General features: G+C 35.5%; 1 protein-coding gene and 1 long non-coding RNA gene across 2 annotated transcripts; one reads left to right on the plus strand and one right to left on the minus strand.

Moving 5' to 3' along the window:
* The first annotated feature begins 8,058 nt into the window (after positions 1-8,058).
* Positions 8,059-9,376, plus strand: LOC120281615. Its single transcript, XR_005542730.1, has 3 exons — positions 8,059-8,087; positions 8,477-8,548; positions 9,078-9,376. It is a non-coding gene; the product is annotated as an uncharacterized LOC120281615 (long non-coding RNA).
* A 7,427-nt stretch (positions 9,377-16,803) lies between these two features.
* Positions 16,804-19,479, minus strand: LOC120281632 (flavonol synthase 1). Its single transcript, XM_039288321.1, has 3 exons — positions 18,977-19,479; positions 18,564-18,891; positions 16,804-17,193 (listed from the first exon to the last, which is right to left on the minus strand). Exons 1-3 carry the CDS (start codon positions 19,429-19,431, stop codon positions 16,981-16,983), a joined length of 996 nt encoding a protein of 331 aa, XP_039144255.1. The 5' UTR covers positions 19,432-19,479; the 3' UTR covers positions 16,804-16,980.
* Positions 19,480-26,031: the final 6,552 nt, after the last annotated feature.

Below are 26,031 nucleotides of genomic sequence, written 5' to 3' on the forward strand. Positions count from 1 at the left end.
TAGACATTTACAGCGGGGAGTTGACACTGAGGTTTGGAGATGATAAGCTCACATACCGCCTCGTCGAAGCCATGCGACATTCTCATGACTTTGATGATACTCTTTACTTTCTTGACACTACTGATGAAATTATTGATGAATATATGCAGGAAATGTTCAATCCGGACCCGTACAAGGGTTTGTTCGACCAAGAGATGGAAAATGAAGAAGTAATGATGCTTGGTCTAGAGGAACAAGTACCATCTACTGCGGTAATCATGAAGAAGGTGCTCCGGAAGATGAAGAAGATGAGGAGACGCCACAAGAAATACCCCAAGGCTGTCGGGGATGTGCATGAACTGAACAAGTTGGATGAACCATTGTTAAGTGGTACCAAGCTTGATAACTCCCCCTCTGCCTTCAGGAGACTTTGCTCATCATGCTTTCAAGCTATGGATAAGAGGGCAACCTTCATCTATGAACCCCCGTGAGGTAAGACAAAGTATGTCAAGCTTAGTGACATTAAACATGCGTTTCTTGGGAGACAACCCAAGTGTTTACTGTTTTATTTGCTGCTAATTTAGGGATTGCATGAATAAAGTGTTGAGTGTTCGTGTCTATATGTTTGATGCATTGCTGTGTGTTTTCTTGTGGATTTTTGATGTCATCATGTGCTTTCATGTTGATTTGGTGAAGTTTTGGTCGTACGAGCTAGTTTCTCTTATTTTTCCCTGTTATATTATGTATAATAGGGCAAGCTTTGAGTGTAAATACATGTTCAGGAATTTTCTGCAGAACCTGTAGAGTTTTTAAGGCATCCAAAGAAAACACACGGGCGTGTGGAATTTCCACACACCCGTGGATTTGTATTATGAGCTCGTCCATAGAAGGCACAGGGGCGTGGACTCACCCCAGTGAATGACCTGGTGATATCCTCATACTCGTGGATAATTTCCAAAGGGGCATGTGTCTTCCTGCAAAGACTTAGAAACTTTTCCTGAGAGCACACAGGGCGTGTACTCACCCTTGTGAGCGATCCTTTGACAAATGCACGGGCGTGTGTATTTTCTATACGCCCGTGTGTATCTCCGCAGAAGAGTTCTCCTCCATCCAGAGAATACATAGGGGCATGCGTTTACCCTTATGAACTACCAGTAATGATCCACGCCCGTGCGGAATTTCTACATGGGCATGCAAAACACTTAATGAATTTTTTAAGTTGGACAGAGAGTCCACAGGAGCGTGTGTCTGGCCCTGTGGGTCGGGCGCACGGGTGTGGGTAATTTCCTCACGCCAGTGCTGTTGCATTCAGAGACACTGTGTGTTATCCCGATAGCACACAGGGGCGTGCGTCTGCCCCTGTGGCTCTCTCCTGTGAAGGCACACGGGCGTGGGTAATTTCTGCATGGCCTTGTGGATGTGCAGAATTTCAAGAGACACGATTTTCCTTTAAAAAAATCTCATTGAAATTTTCATCCATTACCCTTCTAGACACTTGAAAACCACTCTTAAACAATTTCCCGACCTCTCACCGCTGTTTTAGAGGGATTTCCAGTCAATTTCCACGCCGAATTCGAAGATTTCATAACCATTTTATCGGTAAACCTTTTAATCTCTTTCTCTTCTTCGCCATTTCTTGTTGTTAGTGGATCAAAAAGTCTTGCGTTGCATGCAATTTTCACTTTATAATGGGTTATGCATGTTTAGAAAGCATTCTACTGTGGGTTTAAGCTATATTTTTGGAGCATTGACGTGCAACCGTGAGATTTTCACGTCCCGCAAATTCACACGGGCGTGGGTAATTTCCACAAGCCCATGTGGAATTCTACAGTATTATTTTCTGAGCTTTGTTGATCATTTTCTTCATTATTTCTAGCAGGTATAGCACCGCGCTCGAAGAAGCAAGAGGGTAAGCGTCCTTGAGAGACTTCACCTCAGTGAGGTCCAGCGAGGTGATGAGTTGGCCAGGGCGATTAATGCGCTGCTGGCAGTGGGAAGCTGGAAGAGATTATTGTCGATACGAGAGCCAGTTATCCGCACAATGACACTTGAGGTACTAGCGTCTTTTGAGTTCAGGCAGCCACATGGGAGATTTGACATCATTGATGTCATACAGTTCAGAGCATTTGGATGTCATTTTACCATGAGTGTCACTGAGTTTTCAGTTTGTATGGGCTTGTATGATGAGACATATATAGATACCGAGGAGTATGGATACTTATCGACAGATTACCCAAGCACCTTGACCCCACCACCAGAATGGGAGAGTAAGAGTATTATTTGCTGGTCCCTAAATCACTAGACTTATTCGGGGGATGGGCCTCATGGATGCTATTTGGGATACTGAAAAGACAGTTATTACTTCTCCGCTTGTACTCGATACTCTCAGGATGATGGGATTAGTGTGCAGATATGGGCCTGGAGTTTACATTTTGGCCACATCCAACACTGAGAGCACCGAGGGTGGATAGGATACAGCGAAGGATTGCGCACCGATGGCGACTGAGACCTCAGGGCGCATGATTACCCTTTCCCAAGCCTATGATCATATTGAGAGGATTGAGAGCACTGTGAGTGTATTATGGTCTGAGATCATCGAGATTCGGGTGATACTGTCAGCACTGTATACCGAGATGGTGGTCCGTTTCGACGTGTTACAACAGCTATTGATTGGCAGACCTCCAGTCCCTCCAGCATCACCATAACCACCTACACCGGCACCCTTTGATCTAGCACCAGCATCAATAGTGGATCAAAGACCTGACGATACCGACACTTGATTCTCCTTTTCAATTCTTTACTTTTGCATTTCATTTTGGACTTGTACACTAAAAAAGGACTTTTCTTCTGAGTTTATTTTCGTTTTGATGTCTCGAGTTGTATTCATTATTTTATCTTTTATTTACTCGAGTTGTTTTTGTTTTATTGAGTTTCACTAAACACCCTCCTGCATGCGTGTAGATGGTCTTGTCAGTATGGGAACTGAGAACTAGTCATGGATATGGCCAAGGTTCTTCGGCACTTGGCAGTGTGTGCTTCACAACCCATTGGAACAACACTCCCAAGGATTTAGCTTCATCAAATGCAACACTAAGAGTCATGGGAGTATTGTTTAGATTGCTTCTCCGACATATATTCTTGTTTGATATATTATGAGCGAGCTTGCATGTGTACATTGGGGACAATGTACAACTCAAGTGTGGGGGGAGTTTTATAATGCACATTTCCTTTATATTGGTTTTTATTGATATACATGCTCATATAGCAAATGGTGGTTCACCTTAGTTGCAATGATTGTATTCTTGAGTTTAGGAGAATTTTTAACATTGAATGTTCTCATGCTCTAGTTCTTGCTTGAATTTCTAGGGATTTTTGCCCGATTGACACTTGTTACACTACTCACTCTTTAAAAACTCTTTTGGAAAATCAAGTTTGATGTTAAAGGGACTAGTTATAGTTGTTTCTTTTGTAATCATAAAAGAAGAGAATAAAATAGTTTTATTATTTAGTTATGCTTGTTGGGTGGAAAGAGCTACCACCTATGAAGTATGAAGCTACTCTCATAAGTTGGATACTAGTTATGCCCTAATGAGAGAAAGAGCTATCTTTTAGGATGAGTAAAAGCTACCACCTCAAAAGTGTGCAAGCCACCTTAGCGGCCGCTTTGGAAAGGGCTACCTTAGAGGATGTGTGAAGCTACTACAATCTTTTTAATTTTTGTTGCTTATGTAGATAAATAAGTCCCTTATACTTAGAACTCTGAGGAGTATACCTTGGGTTGACTTGAGTGAGTTTACACACACTTGCACGATTTCGGGTTTGTTGTCCTTTTTTATTTGAGTTTTTAGCTAGAGCATTGATTTTTTTTATATTTAATGTTGAAATTTCTGTTACTTGTAGAATGCTCTCTTTGCATGTTTTGGTGAACCTAAGGCCAAGCACTTCCATATTTCCTTCGTCTATACTTCAATGTTTTAATTTTTTGCTTGAGGACTAGCAAAAGCTTAAGCATGGCGGAGTTTGATAAGTGCTTGTGTGATAAGAATTGGAAGTGTTCTTTCCTTATGATGAGCATTACTTTTATAGTGTTTTAGTGCAAATATGTGTGCATTAATATTACTTTCATGCATATAGGGTTGTGAAACGGAATGGTAAAAATAGAAGCCAATGTAGATCATGAACGTACTATTTAGAGGAAATCTTGAGAAGGTTCAAAAGCAAATACATAAGTCAGGTTCAAGATGCAAGAATGTGTGTCAACCTCCTTGTAGTCAAGTTAGCACGAGAGTTTGGAGGGACACAAGGGCAGTCACATTCGAGTATCCCGGCTTGTGTATTGATAACAAGATCTTCACCAATGAAGCCGTTTATTGAAGAAGCAAAGCGATCTACGATGTAAATGTGTGCCCATTTACGTTACCTCGACAAAAGGAAGGATTCGGGAGTGTTTCCGGCCAATACTGTTCACAGCTGGCCGAAAAAGTGAAGTTTAGAGAATCCACACGGGCATGTGGAAATTATCCACACCCATGCGGAATTTCCACAAGCTCATGTGGAGAATCCACTAGGACGTGTGGATGCCCAATTCCATTCCTATTTAAAGCCGATTTGTGCCCCGATTTCAGCATTTTTTTCTCCATCTTTTCCCCAATTTGAGAGAAGGCTATGGCTAGGATTTTGAGAGGTATTGGCAAGGGATTTGGAGATGTTCTACGGCTTCAGCATCATGCTCCATTTGAAAGAAGGTTAGTGGGAAATCTTTCGTTGACACCGATCTGGCAAGGTGTATCCTAGGCCAGACAAAGGGACCTTTGGAAGAGTCGAGGCTTCTCCATAAGACCATCGTCACGACTATCAAGGAGGTTTTCCATGGATTACTTGCTTTTACATTCGATTTCATTGTTCATTGTAACTAGCTCCACGGAGTGCTAAACCCCCTAGTGGGTACTTGGATTTGTGAACTCTATGATGTATTTGTTTCATTAAACCTTTTATTATGCTTTCAGTAATTGATGTTTTATTTAAGTTCCAATCTTGAATGCTTCATTGATTGAATCCTCCCTCAGAGTGACACTAGGGTTGAGAGTTCATATTGGTAACCCTTGTGAGTAAGTGACACACCATAAGGGTTAGACAAAGCTAAATTGGAGAAAGTCGAGAAGGTGATTCGAGAGGTAGCGGAGCGTCCCCTTTCCCCTATGATATGATTTATCCTACCTCCAATTCCTTGAGTTCTTTGCGGTCATAGAAGAGTGAATGGGCTAAGGGATGACCTTCCGCTAGGGCTTAGTTGCAGAGGTAACGGAGTGAAGCGTTGAAGTGATTTTAGCACCTACGGCTTAATTGTGACTAGGGACCTCTCACCTGGACCAAAGGGTTAGGTCTGTATCTAGGAAGAGGGTTTATCACTTAGAATCCCTAGAACTCCATGCGATTCTATCCGAGTGCGAGGTGTTGAGATTATCTAATTTTTCCTCCAGACATGGTATAGAGTTAGTCATGGTTGACCTTAGATTTGGGACCGTGTATTGAAGGATTTCCATGACTCATTAATGCATTAGTTAGGAGGCATAATAGTCGGTTTTGCACTTGAAACGATTGTCCCAGGTGGAACAATATCCGAGTGCCCCATTTATATCGATTGCCTTATTTCTTGTTTACTTGACAAACCCATGCACTTGCGGGACATACCCAAGGGGCGTTGTCTTATATCGGGGTAATGAAAGTCATTTTCTTCATCATCTTCATATTCATCTCCATCATCTCCAAAAATCCCCATCTTCATCGGCATTTTCATTTTCATCTTTATCAACTTAATCTTCATCTTTTTCTTGTTCTTCGACAAATGAATATATCTCCTCAAATATACCATTAGCAACAACAATTTAGTTTCCAAGTTCCTCTAAAAGTGTAACATATGTAGAAATGCGTATTTCATCTTATTGATAAATGTCATCAACTAAATCAGTTACTTTCTTCAAGAGTCTTTCTTGTAGAAACAAGAAATGTAATACTTGACTTTGTTTTAAAAACAACCCACCAATCACGACGATCTCTCTAACACACCCTTGTGTGTGTACCGCAAGTGCACAGGTGTCGAAGTAATAAAGTACCCAAAGGGTGGGCAGTCGAATCCATAGGAAATAGACTTTAGAAACATGTAATATTGCTAATTAGCTAAAAATGACCAATTGATAATTGTATTTAAGATGTTAATGAAATAAAAGAACAAGAAAATAAGCTAAAGGTAAAGAGAAGGAGACAATCAATGATAAAGCAGGGTACTTGAACAGTGCTCCCGCTAGGACCGTTGTTTCCATTGCAAGATTGATATTATACCTCTCTAATTGAGATCCAAAGAGTCATTGAAATCCGAAAGCACATAGTCCCAAATCTAGGTCAACTATGACTAGTCCTGTACGTATGCCCCGGTGGAAAGGAATACTCTCAACACCTTACACTGCGTAGGACTGCTTGGGATTCTAGGGTCTCTAAGTGATAAACCCTATTCTCAAATCTAGATCTAACCATTTAGTCTAGGAGAAAAACCCCTAATCACAACTAAGCCCTAGAAGAAGGATCTCTTAATACTTCACTCTATTGTGCATGCACAGTTAAGCCCCTATGGAGGAAATCTATCAACATTTCTCCTTATTATCATTTGAAAGAATGTTTGGAATGTGGAGGTAAGATAAATCAAATAGGAAGGAAAAGGGACGCTCTGCTACCTCTCGACTCACCCTCTCAACCCTCTTCAATCTTACTAAGTCTAACACTAATGGTGATGGTCACTCATCAAAAGGGTGGCTAGATGAATTATCAACCCTAGTGATACTCTAAGGGAAAATCAGACCATAAGCATTCAAGATTGAAACTCAATTAAAAACTCAATTAAAAGAAACATTATAAAATTCAATGAAACAAAATTATCCTAGGCTTTATAAGTTCAAGCACCCACTATGGGTTTAGCTCTCCATTGAGTGATACAAGATCAAAGAATAAATCAAAGATGAAAGTAAACTATTCATAGGAATAACCCCATTGTTGTCCATGATGATGATCTCCAAGAGCTTCTTCTCCTTCTCCAAGGACTCATCCGTCAAGGCTAGGGCATACCTCGCCGAAATAATGCCATCGAAAGCTCCACCAATAACTCTCCTTTGAAAAAAAATCGATGTTGAACTCGGTAGAAACACTCAAAAACCTAGTGAAAACCATCTCCAAACCCTAGCCGTGCTCTCTCCAAAAGATAGGAAGAAGACTTCAAACATAACTCTTTGAGATGCTATCTATAATGCTGAAATCGGGATTTCAAACGCTCATGTGGAATATCCACATAGGGGTGTGGATTCTCAGGTTTTTTGAATTTTACATACACAAGCACTTATCACTCTCTTACTAGAGGGATAAGGAATATAACAAACTTGGTGAGCTTGATCAGCTAAAACAAATGGTTCATTGCTAAGAAGTGCTAATTTATCTTTAATTACAACAAGACAATGACGAGGATCAACATTAACCCCTTTCTCCATGTCAAACAGATGACATTTAAAAAGTATAACTTTATTTCCAAATGGTTACTTCCTGTCTTCATATCAAGCAACACTGTTCGGGGTAGGATGTGATAATTTGACTTTTTCGTATTTCTTCCTTCGTGTTTCAACTTGTTTTGTTGAGTAATTTTTATGTGTGTGAGTTTTTGAGAGTATCCCAAGTCGTTAGAATCAAAAAGGATGTCAAACGGCCACCAATATAGTTGTTAACACCCATTTTTGTATAAGCTAAATAGCCATGATGGGGTCCATACGGGGTCGTATGGACCCTGGTATGAAAATCCATAAACTTTCTATAAGGTCATACGGGGTGGCCCCTTATGGAACTCAGCATAGGACGAAATATAGGGTTTTAAATCCCTTTTTCTTATCTTTGTCTCATTCTTTCTACACTCTTCCTTGAGCCCTTTTCTCCTCCACTTTCTTCCTCCTCTAGAACCTTCATCTCCACTTCTCAAACCCATCATCCTTTGCCTTGAATCAAGAAGATACTCGAAGATCTCTTCTTCCTCTCTTGAGAAGTGCTTTTCCTTGGGGTTTTTGAGAAGCTTTGAGGTAAGGTTATTCTTCCCCTTGGTCTTCTTCTTCTCCCTTTCTCTTTTTGTTAAATTTCTTTGAGATTATTGGTGGAAAATCCTAGTTTTGGTTGGAACTAGAATATAGAAGAAGTTTGAAGTTGTAAAACCTTGAATCCATTGATGATTGAGAGAGATCTTTCATCTCTTGGATTATGGTTACTATAGCACCGAACCAAGTTTAGTTTCTTTTCCTTTTCTTGTTAGGTTTGAGGGGTGTGACAGTTTTATTCTTGTTAGATCTTCTTGTTAGAGTTCTTAGCATACCCTAGGAGCAATTATTTCCCATTTTGAGCATTTTCCTTCATTCAAGTAATTGAGTTGTTGACGATGTTTGGTTATTGTTTTGGGTTGTTTAATTGCCTCTAGGAGGTGAGACTTCAAGCAAAGGAAATGAGCCGGTAGAGAAGTAACGCAAGGGTGTTTTAGCTCACCAAGTTTGTGAGTGGGATTTACTAAATTATGGACTATACATCATGCATGTTTTCTAATAGCTAAATTGCTTGAATTTGAAAGATAAACTTGTTGTTGCTAAAAACTCTTGAAATGTTTTCCATGGGATTTAGAAATCATGATTATTTATGATTTGGCTTATTTCATGATTATTGGTAAAGATGATATATATTACTTGTGGTTTGGAAAGCTATGTTTTGAAATATATGTTTTCACATTCTGTATTTTCAAGGGACTTGATATTCTTGTTATAATGACTAAAAAGGCATGTGTAAACCAAATTAAATTTCATTGTGATGATGCTATATTTGATGTATACTTTCAAAGAATTCTTGTATGATGTTCTTGATGAAAATGGTTTCATTGAAGATGTTATAATCAAGTTATATATACTCTTGGAGTGAAAGTTGCATATGTAAAAACTTGTGATCTCTTGATGAGACTTATGCTATCATATTGATGTATATATTAATCCTACGGGATGGATTGATATTCATTTGTTTTGATGGTGACATAGGAGGATCCCCAGTATTTACTATGGTATGAAGTGGATGGTTTCCACGGGCTGACCTAGTTAAGATGGAGTGGAAAACTATCAAACCGGTTATGTCATTTCAGGTGGGAGCGTAGAGCCCTGATTTGGATATTGTTGGGTTGTTCGGAGTCACCACACAGACTTCCAAATGGCCAATAGCAAGAGACACGCATCTTGGTGGCTCCTAACCTAACTGAGGCCACTGTTAGCGATGGAAGGTTTTTGAGGCTATTTGTAATACTATTGACTATTTTAAATTGTTGATTTATTTATTTATAAACATTTTCAGCTATAAGTCATTAAAGTAATGTATGAATTTGGATTTCATACTTGTATGGATTTTGTGATGATGTAAAAGGTTTTTATTGTGCATTTCTTATGTTATACTTGCTATTTAGAGTATTTTAAATCATTTGAGAATTGAAACATATTTTGGCACTATGATTTATTCAATCATGTATGAGATGTAGTTCCATGTTTAGCCCTCACTGAGTAACTTAGTTACTCATCCCCTCTTCTTCCCCCCCCAGGTGATAGCACATCATTGGGTAAAGGGTGAAGTTCTTGACAGAGTCTATTTTGTTTTTCTCTTAAGTTGTGTATGATGCTTAAACATTTTGGCATGTATTAGATGAATCCACTAGGATGTTATACCTTCATATTTTGTTTTACTTCCCTTGGATATTCCTATTTGTGTCAGTCAGTACTATGTGATGTATGAGAGTTATACCCAGTGTTTGCGGAATGTTATCCTTGTTGTTATGACTTCCTATGTGCTGATTATCCATGTATCTACCTTGTGTTGCAATGTTGTTCTTGTGTAGTAATGTTGTTGTATGTCCTCATTATTAAATTATTCTTTGTTGTTATAATAATATTGTACAGGGAACAGGTTAGGCTTACAATGATCTGGGGTTGAGGCAGGTGTCTGACCTGAGAGTAGAGATTGTGGTAGATTAGTGAGGAACTAGATTGATGGGTACCTTGAAGTAGAAGAATTTCAAGCTCCAGTAGATGACACAAAAAGTTAAGGATGAACAGCGGGTGACCTGAGAGAGAGGAGATCAACCATGAAGTAGAGATTGTGGTTGGCAATCAAGAGGGTTAAGGGGAGGGGAAAGACTTACGAAGGCGAGGGTGCTAACGCAAGATAAGGGCCTAGGAAGCCGACCAATGGTGAAGAGACTAGGAGGAGAAATTCAAGCCGAACACCGGTAAACCTGTACTGGTGCAATCCAAACGCCGGAATGGGGCAATTAAGTCTGGCAATCTCCACAATAATGGAGAGATTGGAGTGGTCTAGGCGGTGATGGCGGAAAGAAGAAAGAGAGGGAAAGGAAGGAGGAGAAAAAGAAGGGAGAAGTGGCATTCCTAATCTTTGAATGAGAGATTAGGGCTTACTTTTTTTTAAATTTATTTTTTAAATGAGATTTTATCATTTAATCCTTCATTAAAAATTTAAAATAATTATAATAAATATAGGAGGTATAAATTAACACTATATTACATTCATATTATATTTTCTTATAATTATAGGAAATAAAATAAAATAAATAAATATTTTATAGATGAACATTAAAATATTTTAAAATTTTGTTTTGATAAATTGATGTATTATAAATCTACAGTAACAATAATTAAAAGTAAATTAATTTAGTAAAATGAAGAATTCTAAGAAAAATAATAATTTTTAAATTATAATTACATGTCTACTGCAATTCGACATATATACAATAATTATATATATCATAAATAAAAATTTATAATTATTATGAAAAATATTAAAATTAATATTTATCAAATAAAATATTAGAACAAATAAGTTCAACATATTAAATCTTATTCCATTGGTAATTTGATGCTAATTTTGTCAGCAATATCTAAAGCAAATGATGGAACATTTCCATTGCAAGGTTTGATAATGGAAATTTCTGTTGCCACCTTTATGTTACAATTCATCTATATTCCATTGCTATTATTTAACATTTCGTCGGTAATTTAACATAAATAAGTTAAATATAGTAAATCTTACTCTGTCGGTAATCCGACACAACATCCTTCACCAAAATCGACACATAACAATGAAATATGTTTGTTGCAAGAGTATCGCAATGGAACTTCCCGGCAAATTTTATGCGGACAAATTTTAGCAATTGAATAGCAATGGAACATATTCCATTGTTATTCAATTTATTCTGTTGTTGTGTCTTAACATTCTGTTAGTGGTAAGTTATAAGAAAAAAAGTTGAATGTATGAAGTCATATTCCGTTGGTAATCAGATGCTAATTCCGTCGCCAAAGTCCACAAATAGCTACAGAATAGTTCTGTAGCACTTTTCCCGTTGCCTATTATTGGATTTCTTCTAGTGTTTGTTAAAAAGACATTTTGTATTTAATTTGTTAAAAAAAACATATTTGCCTCCCATGTGGATAATTTATTCAGGCATCTTCTTACATAATTCTTGCCTCTTATATAGAAGTTGTCCCTTCCATTAATTTTTGTTTTGTTTATTTTTTTGCTTTTATTTTTATTTTGTATTGTGCGTGTCCATAATAAAGCTTAGTTTAAAAAAAATGGAAGCAGCTTGTTGACCGTGGGTATTGTCACGGCCTCCATATGTAAAGGACCGAACCCTTACAGGTATTCAGTACTTGTCAAGATCCAAGAAAATTGGGTTCAAGCCCATGCATCATCATCACATAAGTTGAAATTAAAACTAGAGCACAAGCCGATTAATCAGCCGTTGTTTGGGCCCTCCTAGTGAGTCAGGTCAATGAAAGGTCAACCCATAACTGGCCCCATCAACAAGAGTTGTCCATCTGGCTAGGTTAGCTTGGTGGACCTGGCGGATCACCAGTCATCTTAGGGTCACTTAGACTTAATCTAAGGCACACACCAAACAATTGGGCTAGGCCTCTGCGTAATTTTAATTGGTTTTTTAAATAAAATTATAAAATATATTTTTAAAAATATGAAAAATGTAACAAATAACAAAAACAAAATTGAGATGGTTAATTATGACTATTTTTGTATGTCATTGTCATTTTCATTTTCTTAAAGCTAACCTATGTGGGACTAAATATGAATAATAAAAGGCTTGTTTATTGTTTATATCTTTTAGTAAAATGTAAATAGTAACCAAAAATTATTGTTGGGTTAGCTAAAGTAATGGTGTTATTAGCTAAAGTAATGGTGTTAAGTGGAAAGATTAGACGGAAGGTCAAATATCAAATGAAAAAGTACTATATATTAAGTGAAAATTTATGTGGTTACATGAAACACGTAATGTTAAACAGAAAATATACATTTTAAGCAGGAAGTAGTTAGAATAAACTGATGGAGTGAACTACATGAACTGAAAAGTAAAGTGTCAGAAAAAATAGAGTCTGTTTGGCAAATTTGAATATCAGAAAGTCTGTCTGGGATGTTTTGTAAATTTCAAGGACTTATAATTCATTTTTTCAAACTTTTATAGTTATTAATTTATTTTGTTAAATACTTTGTATGGAATTTGCTTGATAATATTTTCAAATTCTGACAATAGTTTATGTGAGTATTAGCTAGTGGGAATTGAAGAGATCTTTGTAAATGAAGAATCTAGTTTTTTATAAAAAAAACAGTCAAATATGGAAATGATAAATCTAATAAAGTTTTAAAATATTCATGGTTCATTTACATTGTGACTATTGTCACTATTATCCCATATGAATATTTTTATCATAATTTAGAATTCTTTCGATAAATATATATTGTCAACATATAGATAAATAAAAATTTATAAGTTAATAATATGTTTAAAAATACACAAGATTTTAGAGATTCTACTAAAAAAATGCAGAAAAAATTGTAGAAATGATTATGGTTTTAAATTAACAACATGATTATGTTATTGCACAACATTAAAATTATGTTGTTTTATATAGCAATATTTTTCTATATAAATAATTTGGTATAAATTCGATTTATTTTAAACAATATTAATGTTGGAAGTGAATAATAAATATAAAAAGGATGGATTTTAATCTTAAATGATGAATTTTTTTAATAATGTTCGCTAATAATGGAATAGCAACCACTTGTAGTCAAGTTGGTTAAAATTCGGCTTCATGACCAAGAGATCATGTGTTTGATTTTCGCCAAAACACATGATTATTATTGTGGGGCCCCACCAGCAATGTGGACCTACACCTTTTAGTTTTTTCTCCTTAAAGCCTAATTAGTTGCTAAGCCTTCATTTACTCCCTTAATCCTTCTCCTACTTCTTGTCACCTTGGTTGGAGAGCTTTGTAGAGAGAGGAAATCCCGAAGGGATTGCCGGACGCCCATCCCATCATTGTCTCCTTCTTGTCCAAGCCTTTACACCCATAACCATCTTCCTCCTCCATTCTTCCATCTCTCTCTCTCTCTCTCCTTTTACTCCATTCTCCCATTCCATCTTGCACCCTATGGAAGTTGAAGAAGAGTATCATCCATCGCCGGAGTTCAGGTCTCCAACGGTATTCTTGGCATTCGGAGGCGAGAAGAAGAAGAACAAGGAGCCGTTGGTGTTTCCCCAAAGGCTAGGTAGGCTCTCTCACTCTCTTGGTGATAGTAGAGTTGTATGCTAGAGTCTTGGGAGAAGCTTGTTGAATGTAAAAATCTTAAGCCTGGTGGTAGATTATTTTCTAATAAATATGCATGTTTTGAAGCTCCTAGTTGCTTGTGCTTACTCACGCAACCCTTGTGATCCTTATAGCTTGCTATCTTTCTCCTACTCCATGGAACTTGAAACCTTTTTATGCCACCCTGGTCTAGTTCCATGTGATTTAGTGGGTGATTTATATCTATGGTTGCCTTTGATGATGATGTTTGCTTGTAGAGCTTCACCCATTTGATTTGTGTTTGGCTTATCCTTGCATGGAGCTATATATATATATGTACATACATGAGACCATGACTATTGTTTGTGCATGAGCCTATATATTTGTATGCTTACATACTCATGGAAGAGACTAACTAGTTAATCATACTTGAAACCACTTCTACTTATAGGTTGTAGAGCACTCTTGTGCCCCTTGAATACCTCTAGTTCATGGCATCCAAGGATGTATATATATATATATTTATATATCTACACACATATGAAACCACCTCCATATGTATATATATATGTTTGAAACCACTCTTACATGTGCAAGAAACCATGTTCATATTTGCATGAAACCTTATGTTTACACCCTTAAATGTTAGCTTGCATGATCCATGCATTGGTGTATGAGTCTTCCATGCATACACCTGCCCTTATATACATATATATATAGATTATATTTATATACTTTTTGTGCATTTCAATAGTGCTTAAATGGCATGCATCCTAGTTGTGTTAATGAGAAATCATATATGTATTGGCATAGGAAACCACTATGTTGGTAGAGCATGAGTTGTGTTCTTTTAATTATAGCATTTGATGTTTTGTTTTGATTATAAATAAGATGATGATCCCATAATAAACTTCAAAGAATAATTGCAAATAAATTTTAAGAAAATTTACATGAAAATAAATTAAACAACAAAATTTTAAATACAAGAGTTTAAGGGATTACTTACTTGGTGGTCTTCTAAATTCAAAACAAATCCAAGATTATTGCTCAAGGTGGCCATATAATCCAAGGGAAAGTCAACTAAATAGACATGAATACTAGGAAGAGTTCAAGCACAAAGGTTAATGATAAGCTAGTCTAAAATACCAACACTCTACAACAAAGCATGGTCTTTCTAAACACAGTTTAGAACTCAAGGATTCAAAGGAAGCAACTATTTTGAGATGAAGAGTAGTTTCTAGACTTAGTTGGAACCATGGTGTTATTACTTTCCCAAAACTTATATAGGTTATTTCCCTTTATCATAACTTTGAATTATTTGACAAAGTATTTATCTTTTTTGTAATCTTATTTATTTCCAATAAAAAAAACTTAAGATTTAATAAGTGTTTGAATCTTTGGTCCACCTGCCATCAACTTGGATTATTTATTTATTATTTGGCTATGTTTTTATTCCTTAAATATCCACTTGCCTTTATTTCCTTGCCTATCTATTTTCTAAAATTGTTACCACCCTTGTTCTGACATTGTTTCCTTTGAATTTATTTATCTAGCTATTTCGGAAATAGGTGGGCCATTTCTCTTCAATTGATGAGACACATTAGACTTTGTATTTATTTTTTTTTTGCAAATTTTGGTATTTTACTGTATTAATAATTATGCATTTCACCATTGAGATTGGTTGAATTATTATTTATTGGTTTCACTATTAATTATACTTGTGGTATTTTATTTTATTGGTAAATCATTTATTATCTTGAATTTTGGGAAAATAGTTGTGAGATGTTATTATTATTTCTTCAAATTGGGAACCAGGCCAAGGCTTGGAAAAGTGAGTATATTCTTTTACATTATTTATTTATTTATTTACTTTATTTTATCAGATGAATTTTTGGAAAATACTTGTGAATATTTTGTATTCTTCGCTTGGAAATGTGTCTGAATATTTTGGTCTCCAAATGAGCGTTGAGCAACCCTGTCAATGGGGGCTAAACCCTATCCTTGTTGACAAATAATTTTGGAAAAATGAGACTGCAATTTCGCACCGTGTCCGTTCGGTGAAATAATCAACGGCTGCCTGATATTCAGTCTTGGGTCACCGATGGTAAGTAATTGACTTTTGTTATTTTGGCTCGGGTCACCAAGGATAAACAAATGATCTCTGGCATTTACAGAGAATTTGGAAACATACTCTGGCATATGTTAATTATTGCTTTACCCTTTGGTTTTGTTTATACTACTTTTGTTTTATTGATTTTTAAGCAAGATTCAGACTTGAACTTTTGCTTTCAGTCTGTTTTTGGATTACTTACTGGGATAGTGACCTCATGGATTTATTTTAACTGGAGCAGTAGACCCAGGGATCTTGGAAGGCTTCTAGTAGGTGTCTTCCTTTGAAGTTGTATTTTATGTTGTTGTATTAGTTGTATGGTTGTTTAAGAACCTCCTTGTAGATCATTCTGTATTATATTTGCTTTGTATTTGAGTTTGATTGTAGACCTTAAGTTGCACTAATATTTGGTATTTCTGTCAGTTTAATTTCTACTCACAGTCTGTGTTTAGGTACTGAGGCCTTGTAGATTCACTAGGCTCTCTCGCTCTATGGTTCTACAGCCGTTTGTCAATTCACCGGGTTCCGAGCATGACAATTATTGATTTTTTAATAATAAAAAAATTTTAAAAATTAAACACACCGAGTTGGCCCGGTCCAACCTGCTGGGTTGAGTGCCATGGTGACCCACAAATATAGTCGTGGGTTGGGCACATAATAATGCTTCAAGAATTACAAGATGGGTTTTGAAAAGCCACTTCCAAGCCAAGCTAGGCGAAAATATTTGCCAGTGCCCTCCTCTATTTAGAACCAATTTTACAATACCGATACATTCTATTTACATTTCTTTGAGTTGCATAAACAATTAGAAACAACTTTACAATGAAGAACAAACACACTTTCGATACATAACCTAGAATAAATGCACATTTGATCCATAACCTTTATCAAGAAGTACATTCTATCTGTTGTTAATGAATTTTTATTAAATAATTTTGTTGATTGTTCCAGCCTTATCAAGGAAGTTTAAGCAATAATTTTCCTTATGTTCTACTGACAACTACTTAATAGAATGTATGAAGATAATATTTGAATATTTGAGGATTAGAAGCAAGAAAATTATATATTTCACCATATATAACACACATCGAATAGTTGTGATACCATGAATAAAGTTCCATATCAATATTTGGGAAGAAAAACTTATTTAAATTAGAGCGAGATGATGATAATTAATCAGCTTACGAGAGTTCACTATTGTGGAAGCTTGTTAAGTTTACAATATTGATAATCCTTGTATTTCTTGGTCTTAAATTTTGGTGGGCTATCATCATTGACAAGCGGCTTTAAAGGCCCAACAACCATCTCTTCTGGTGGAGAGCAAAACACAGGCCATGACATTCTCACCTTGTCTTTGTTCACAGTTGTTCTATGCAGCACACTCTTGTACTTTCCATTGCTCAAAATCTATTCACATTTGAAAGAAAATATTTCAAGATAATAAATTTAAAAATAAAGCTTGCAGCATACTTTCAAAATTATTTCAAAATAAATTTTTTCATTTGTAAGTTATGCCAGTCACTCTTACCTACACATTTAGCGTATCGAACCAATAAATATACATTTACCAGAAATATGAATGAATTCTGACAATTAATTCGTAATTTTAATACCACGTGACGTGTATCAATGGTTTTAATGCAATACACCATGAGACATAAATATATATCAAACCAATAAATATACCTTATATCATAAATATAAATGAATTCTGACAATTAATTTGAAATTTTAATACCATGTGACGTGTGTCCAATGGTTTTAATGCAATACACCATGAGACATATATATATATATATATATATTATATTATATATGTAACCACTTGCTTTAAAAGATATTGATTTCTATATCAAAAAATTATATTTAATACATCATTTTCTTTATACTATGAAAGCAAGATACAATGAAAACAAAATTTTATCAAAGACTATGAAATCAAACAATCAGCATATATGGGTAAATGAGAATTCCTAACTCTAAATTAATATTGATATTAGACAAATACGTGGCTATGTTTAATTTTTAACAAAAATATATGTTTATTTATGACAATTTTATTAATAATTTAGATATAATTCTCTAAATAGTCTATTTATTATTTTAAATTTATTTTTTTAGTCAATTTACTTTAAATTATAATATTTTAATTCCTCTGCTATCTCTATATATTGAGTAATATTAGTCTTTTTTTTCTTGAGGGTTAAGAGTTAGGGTTTAGGGTTTAATAGGATTGACATGGTTTAGTTAAAATAGTAGATGGACTAAAATGTTACAATATACAGTAAATGGAATAAAAAATAATTTATGTACAATGAGTATTCGGATAAAATTTAGAATATTATTTCATTAATTGGATAATAAAAAGGAGAATTTTTAGGGGACCCGCAATTCTCATTGGAAGGAAGACACGCAAGGGATCCTTTTTCTTGAATTGGCCATGCAGGGACAAGAAACACTGAAGTACTTTAGTTTTCACACTTTGTGGTTTTAAATAAATGGAAGTATGTATAGATTATTGTTTTTGTTTTTTGAAAAAGTAGATATACTATGTATAGATTATTGTTTTTGTTTTATGAAAAGTTGATATACTACAATCTTTAAGAAAAATCAGGACAAAGATCAGGAGAACATAAGACAGGTAAAACAAAATACGCCGGAGAAAATTAAAAAAAAAAAGTTAATGGGAGAAGTAACAAACAGTGAAGAGAGTGAAACCCAAGAGTTAAACAAGAAATATTTAAATCTACTAAAGCTAAAAGCATAATGAAACGAACCTCAATCTGATCACCAATGTGAACAACGAGAGCATTGGGCACATACTTGGCATCAAACCAGTGATCATCTTTGAACACTTGCAGACCAGGAACTTCATTTGGAATCAGAATGGTGATGGCAGACATGTCAGTGTGCGCAACAACCCCAAGTGCTAGGTCTGGTCTTGGGCATTTTGGGTAATAATTTATCTTAAGTAGATACTCCAATCCATCTCCACCAACACTTTCTTTCAACACTTGCTTCTCAAGCCCTAAACCTTCTGAGAGAATCTCTAGCAAATCATCCACCACTCTAATCAAGTGCTTTGCATATTCTTCATTTGTTTCTCTGTTGGACAATTTCACTTTTGATTTCATACATAACATATAAGTAAAAGAAAATAAATGCATATTTACGAAATGTAAAAATGAACCTGTAAGAAGGAGGGTTCTGAGGCCAAATGTCATGGTTAACCCTATCAGGAGGCCACACATTATGAAACAAATAATCCACCCAAGCCTTCTTGCCCTCAGGCTCCTTCTGCAACTTAGTACCATACCCTTCAAAAGAACCCGGTTTCACAGCATATTTCTCCTTCTCGTCCAACGGCAACTCAAAGAACTCCTTCCCAACACTCTGCAGTTCCTTTATGACTTTCTCTGGTATCCCATGATTCACTACCTGAAAGATGCCCCATTCTTCACTAGCATTTCGTATCACTTGCACCAACGCTTCCCTCTTACTCAAATCAATCACCGGAATGTTGGGAACAGGGCCTGTGAAGGTAGTGATACCTGGTTGCTCATATTCCGACCGTATAAATTCTGGTGGTATGGTGTCCTTCAAGATACTTAGAGAGGCAATTTCTTGCACCCTCTCCACCTCCATTCTTGTTTCTTGATCCCTTACCAGAGTTATTGTGCATATATATTTATACACACACATATATATATATATATATATATAAAAGATGTGTGTTTTTAGGGTTTTGGTAGGTAGTGCTAACGTGCGAGTCACTTGGTGCCACGTTTCATGAGAGTTGTAGGCAAACATGAGATTTAGTTGTCACGGTTGAGGCGTCAGTAATGAAGGTGTTGTACGAGTCTTTTGGTGCCAATTTGATGAGAATGGTGTGTACATGAGATTGTATTTGTCACCGTTCAATATGGTAGTTGTTATATATGGTGGAGGAATGAAGAACGTGTGGTAGTCAGGTTTAATTACTAAGTTTAGGGGCCGTTGGTTTGACTTTTTCTTTTTGTGGAATAAATCAGTACCGGTGATTGTTTATTAATGTTTTTAGAAAATTTTATTCATTAATTTTTTGTCTTTTATTATTTTAACTTTTTTTTAAAAAAAAGATTGGGTTTTATTAAAACATTATGCATTACCACATACACTGTTACATAAAGATTGGGTTTGGGAATAGCTATAGCAACGATTATGTTCAAATTACTACAATGGTTTGATCTAATCTATTGCAGCTGTTTACAATATCACCTACAACAGTTAATAAAATCAATTGTAGCGGTTTTGTAATCTGCACTATTTTACAAATAATAATTTTAATAATCTAATTTAATAAAATGATAACATTATCAAACATCATCATAAAATGTAATAAACACAAAGGATTTAAAAACCGGACCTGTCAATGAACCGGTTGGCCAACTGGTTCACGGTTCAATTGGTCCAATCGGCTCGACCAAACGGTTCAATGATTTTTATTTTAAATAAATAATTTTAAAAAATTATAATAAAATTTCATAAAGTTATAAAAAAAATCCAGAAAAATCAGAAAAAAATGATGAAAAATAGAAATTTAATAAATATAACTATGAAATTAAAATTTTATTTCTTTTACTAGCTCACAAGTCACAAATCACAAGTCCTGGATGAATTTTATTTTTAAAATATAAGTATATAACTACAAGTCTACACTCTACAAGACTCAAGACAAGACTACATTAAAAAACAAGACCAACAAGTAACAAACAAGCCACCACTACCATAAGGCACAAGCTTGAAAAATTCACAACTTTCACTTCTATATAAAATTTAATTTTTCAACATGAACATACATAGTTATATACAAAAATACTACAAATCTACAAAGTACAAATAACAAAGCACCAAACAAGTCCACAAGTATCAATTGATTCAATTCACAACTTCAACGTAATAAAATTCAAATTTTCCAATATTAATACAACATGAACCACCAAATAAATTTAAAGTACAAATTTTTTTTAAAAAAAAACCTGTCGGTTCGGTTGAACTGGTTCACCGGTTCCCGGTCTGACAACGGTTCATCGCCGGTTCAATATATACAAATGAACCGTACTCGTGGCCGATTCCCGGTTCAACCGGTTCAAATGGCCGGTCCGGTCTGGTTTTTAAATCATTGATAAACACTTAGAGCCAACAACATCACATTAAAATTGACAAAAATATTCAATAACATAAGAATTCAATGAAAGAACTAGTTAATAAAAACAATTTTGAAGTTAATACGAAACAAGTCATCTTCAATATTCTGAGAAGAAACCAACTGAAAGTATAACATCATTGTCCATGTAATTATTAAAAAATTAGTTTGTAAAATTAATAAGAAGAAACTTGTACGATTCATACAATTCATGTAACTTAACATAATAATAAAATTTGTTAACAAACACTAATGGCAAAAATAAGGATCTAAATTGGAGAGAAAAAAACGAAAAAAAGGACAAGAAAAAAGGAAAAAAACAAGGAATGCAGTAAAAAAATAATAAAATGATAAATATTAAAAATAAAAAATAATAAGTACTAAATAAAAAATAAAAATAATAAAAATAATAAGTAATAAGTAATGATATGTTATAAATAATATATAATATATAATAAAAAACTACTTAGATAATATAAAAATACATAAGCATAGAACTGCTTAGATATATATATATATATATATATATAATATAATATCCATGTCATATATTTAACTCTTTTAAGTTTCATTTGATTTTTTAAATGAAAACACAAATTAATGTTTGATGATATCGACTTTTATGTCAAAACTAATCATATGTCATTAGTGGCTCTAATCTTCAGAAAAATATTAACAAAGTAAATCCCAATAAACATAATTGGGATGTTGAACCTTTTCTAGAATATTTGCTTGCTTTCTCAAACATCTTGTCTTGTGCTAAACTTATTGATTAATGTTTTTATAACTATTTGTGATATTTTATCTAATTGCCATGAAGGTCTATGCATTTTTTTTATTAATTAATTTTTTATTATACTGATATTTGGCTCATCAAGTTGGTCAAAAACTTAACGGATAATGGTAAATGCTGTAAGATCTTATGATATATGAATCAGGGGATAGAAAATCAAACCTAAAGAGAAAACATTCAAGTAGTTTGTGTTTTTTTTTTTTTTTGAATTAAAGTATACCTCTTTTTCCCAATCAATCAGCCAAGAACTGAACCGAGGTAATGGTCGGTGTAGTTGAATGTATCAACAAGAGCTACGGCAATGGGACCGACATGTATTCAGTCCTAATCCATGCTAAATGAGTATCCCTTGGCATATGAAACAGGCTTGTTTGCTTATTTGCAGTAGGAATTGAATAATAATTAAGCAAAGCTTACAAGGCAGACCTGGGTATAGAGAGATCTGAGTATACCATTTGCTAGAGCACCTTGCTTGGGGGTGATGCAACTGGTTGAAAGGAAATCACCTAGATCCTTGTTAAGTAAAGAGAGTGCCTAGATAGAGCAAAGGATTTGGAGTTTCACACAGGCGTTTGGAAATTCCACACCCTCGTGTGGATGCCCAATTACATCCCTATTTAAGTCACAATTTCAGCCATTTTAAAGAATCCGTTTACAATCTTTTTCCCATATTTTCCACATCTCAGGAGACGCTCGCGCCTAGGGTTTGGAGAGGCTTTGGCAAGGTTTTTGGAGTGGTTCTATGGTGTTCAACACCACATTTTTTCAGAAGATAGTTATTGGGGAAGTTTTCGTCATCATTGATTCGACGAGGTGTACCCTAGGCGTGACGAGGGAACTTTTGGAGAAGACGAGGCTACTACACAAGACCATCGATACGGACTACAAGGGGTTTTACATATGGATTGCATGTTTTTACTTTCGATTTCATTATTGATTGTATCTTGCTCCATGGAGAGCTAAACCCTTAGTGTGTGATTGGACTTGTAAACCCGAGGATGATTTTGTTTCATTGACCTTTTATTATGTTTTCTTTAATTGATGTTGTAATTGAGTTCCAATCTTGAATGCTTGTTGAGTTGATTTTCTCTTAGAGTGACATTAGGGTTAAGAATCCATCTTCGTAATCCTTGTAGATGAGTGACACACCATGAGGGTTAGACAAAGCTAGGTAGGAGAGGATTGAGAGGATGAGTCAAGAGGTAGCGGAACATCCCCTTTCCCTTCCGGTGTGATTTATCCTATCTCCGTGTTCCAAGAGTTTTTTACGGTCACAATAGAGTGAAGTGCTAAGAGAGGAACTCCGCTGGGGCTTAGTTGCACAAGCGACTAAGTGAAGCGTTGTAGAAATCCTTAGTGCTCTGGCTTAATTGAGACTAGGGGTCATTCGCCTGGATCAAAGGGTTAAATCTAGATTAGAGAATAGGGTTTATCACTTGGAGTCCCTAGAGCTTTAAACAACCTTTCACCGTGTAAGGTGTTGAGATTGAGCGATTTCTCCACCGGGGCATAGTGTAGGGTTAGTCACGGTTGACCTTAGGTTTGGGATCATGTGATTAAGGATTTTCATAATTCATTAAACATTAGTTAGTAGACATAATGATTTTTCTTACACGTGAAGCAATAGTCCTAGGGTGAGCAATGTCTGGGTACCCCACTTTCTATCGATTGCCTCTCCTATCATTTTGTTGCTTCTCTCTCTCTTTTTTTCTTTATTTTTATTTGGATTGATATTGTTCGTGTCACTATTGATTCATTCTCACCATAGTTAAATAGCAATTCTTGTGTTTTTGATTACTATTCCCTGTGGATATGACTACCCACTCACTAGGGCACTTTTATTACTTCGACAACCCGTGGACTTGCGGTACACACGCAAAGGGTGTGTTAATACATATAAAAATATTTTTTAAACTACTAAAAAAATGTGACGTAAGTCATTTTAGTGCTTTGCCACCCTTCAAATGGGTCTACTTTATAATTATGTTGATGTTCATAATGAATTAGAAGTTGACATTCAACTATTATCTATCTATATATATTTATTCTCAATAATAAATACATAGATGTTATTGCTGAAGTGATTAGGTTATTTCTTTTTCAAAAAGGTCATCAGATCCAAACCTATGGCATGCATCTCTCTTAAAAAAAGATTTTCTATAAAGTTAAAAAAAAATCAACCCGCCAAGTTGGAAACCCCCCTCCCTCGTCATAGGTTAGGAAAATCAAAACTGTAACCAGACCGGCTACAGTGTGGCCTGGTTATGGATTACCGACCTTAGCCCACAGGGTCACTTGAATCGGTAGGTTTCCACAGGCCTGTTCAGGGCTGGGCTAAAAATCTACTCGTGCCACCCTCTAATATAACTTAAATTAAAGACATTTCTTTTCACAATTTTAATTCATAGCCATATATATCTTTTTATATTATTTGGAGATTTTTATTTCTCTCAGAACCTACCTCAAGACAGAACATACAACCTCGAAATTATAACTTTTAAATAAAAGGTTTTCTAAAATAAAGTTCACATACTAATACAAACATAATGACAACCCATTTAAAGGGAATCACAAGCTCTCACTACCTGCCAAACTATTCATTCCTCATCTGAAAAGATTAAACAATCAGATTATAAGCTTATAACCCAGTAAGTAACCAACTAAAAATATATATATGGATCATGTGCAATTTCAAAAATTAAAAAAAAAAAAGAAATAGAAACATATCATACCAAATAGCACAAGTATTTATCCAAAATATAGTTCATAAAAACGGAGTGGTTTAACAAAATACAATTTAATAATAGACAAAAATATACATCTCCAAATCACTATGACCAAAACAAAATATCAGAGATCATTTGTTTACTCTTGGTGACCTGAGGCATAATATTAGAGGTTTTTATTCTTCACTGATGAAATGGTGCGAAACAATAGTTTTTTTAATAGAGACAGAGTTTTACGTCGACATGGTCAGTGTTTAACCTCCAGTGGCAGGGTTAGTGCCTAGTTGATAAATGCTTGTGTGATAAGAATACAAAGTGTTCTTTCCTTATGAGGAGCATTACTTTTCTCGGGTAATGTAGCAGGGTGTTGTTGCAAACACTGTAGCAGGTACTGTTCACAGCCGGCCGAAGAAGGAGTAAAACAGAGAATCCACACGGGTGTGTGCAAATTCCTCATGCCGGTGAGAAAAATCCACAGGGGCGCCCACATAGGCTTGTGGATTTCTGATTCCAGCCCTATTTAAGGCCGATTTCAGTCCCGATTTTGGAATATTTTTCTCCATATTTTCCCCAACTTAAGAGAGGGCTGCGGCTAGGGTTTTGAGAGGTATTGGCTAGGTATTTGGAGTGGATCTACGGCTTTGAGATCGCGCTTCGTTTAGAAAAAGGTTAGTGGGAGAGCTTTCGTCGGCACGGATCCGGCGAGGTGTATCCTAGGCCGGACAAAGGGACCCTTAGATGAGTAGAGGACTCTCCACAAGACCATCGCCATGACTATCGAGGGGGTTTCTATGGATTCTTTGCTTTTACATTTGATATCATTGATTGTAATTAGCTCCAAGGAGAGCTAAACACCCTAATGGGTACTTGGATATTTGTGAACCCTAGGATGTATTCGTCTCATTGAACCTTTTTATTATGCTTTCAATTAGTTGATGTTTTATTTGAGTTCCAATCTTGTATGCTTGATTGTGTGAATACTCCCTTAGAGTGACACTAGTGTTGAGAGTTCTTGTTGGTAACTCTTCTGAGTGAGTGACACACCACGAGAGTTAGACAAAGCTAGATTGGAGAAGGTTGAGAGGGTGAGTCGAGAAGTAGTGGAGTATCCCCTTTCCCTCCGGTGTGATTTATTCTACCTCCATTTCCTCGAACTCTTTGCGGTCATAGTAGAGTGAATGGGCTAAGGGATGACCTTCTGCTGGGGCTTAATTACAGGGGTAACGGAGTGAAGTGTTGAAGTGATTTTAGCACCTAGGGCTTAGTTGTGGCTAGGGACCTTCCACCTAGACCAAAGGGTTAGATCCACATCTAGGAAAATGATTTATCACTTGGAATCCCTAGAACTCATTGTGATTCTATACGATTGCGAGGTTGAGAGGTTGTTAAATTTCTCCTATGGGACATCTATAGAGTTAGGCATGGTTGACCTTAGAAAGCAAAATAGAGGGTTTTTGCAGTTGAAATGATTGTCCTAGGCAGAACAATATCTGGGTACCCCACTTATATCGATTGCCTTACCTCCCCTTTGCTTGCACTCT

The sequence above is a fragment of the Dioscorea cayenensis genome, chromosome 18 (assembly GCF_009730915.1).
Source record: "Dioscorea cayenensis subsp. rotundata cultivar TDr96_F1 chromosome 18, TDr96_F1_v2_PseudoChromosome.rev07_lg8_w22 25.fasta, whole genome shotgun sequence".
Classification (NCBI taxonomy): domain Eukaryota; kingdom Viridiplantae; phylum Streptophyta; class Magnoliopsida; order Dioscoreales; family Dioscoreaceae; genus Dioscorea; species Dioscorea cayenensis.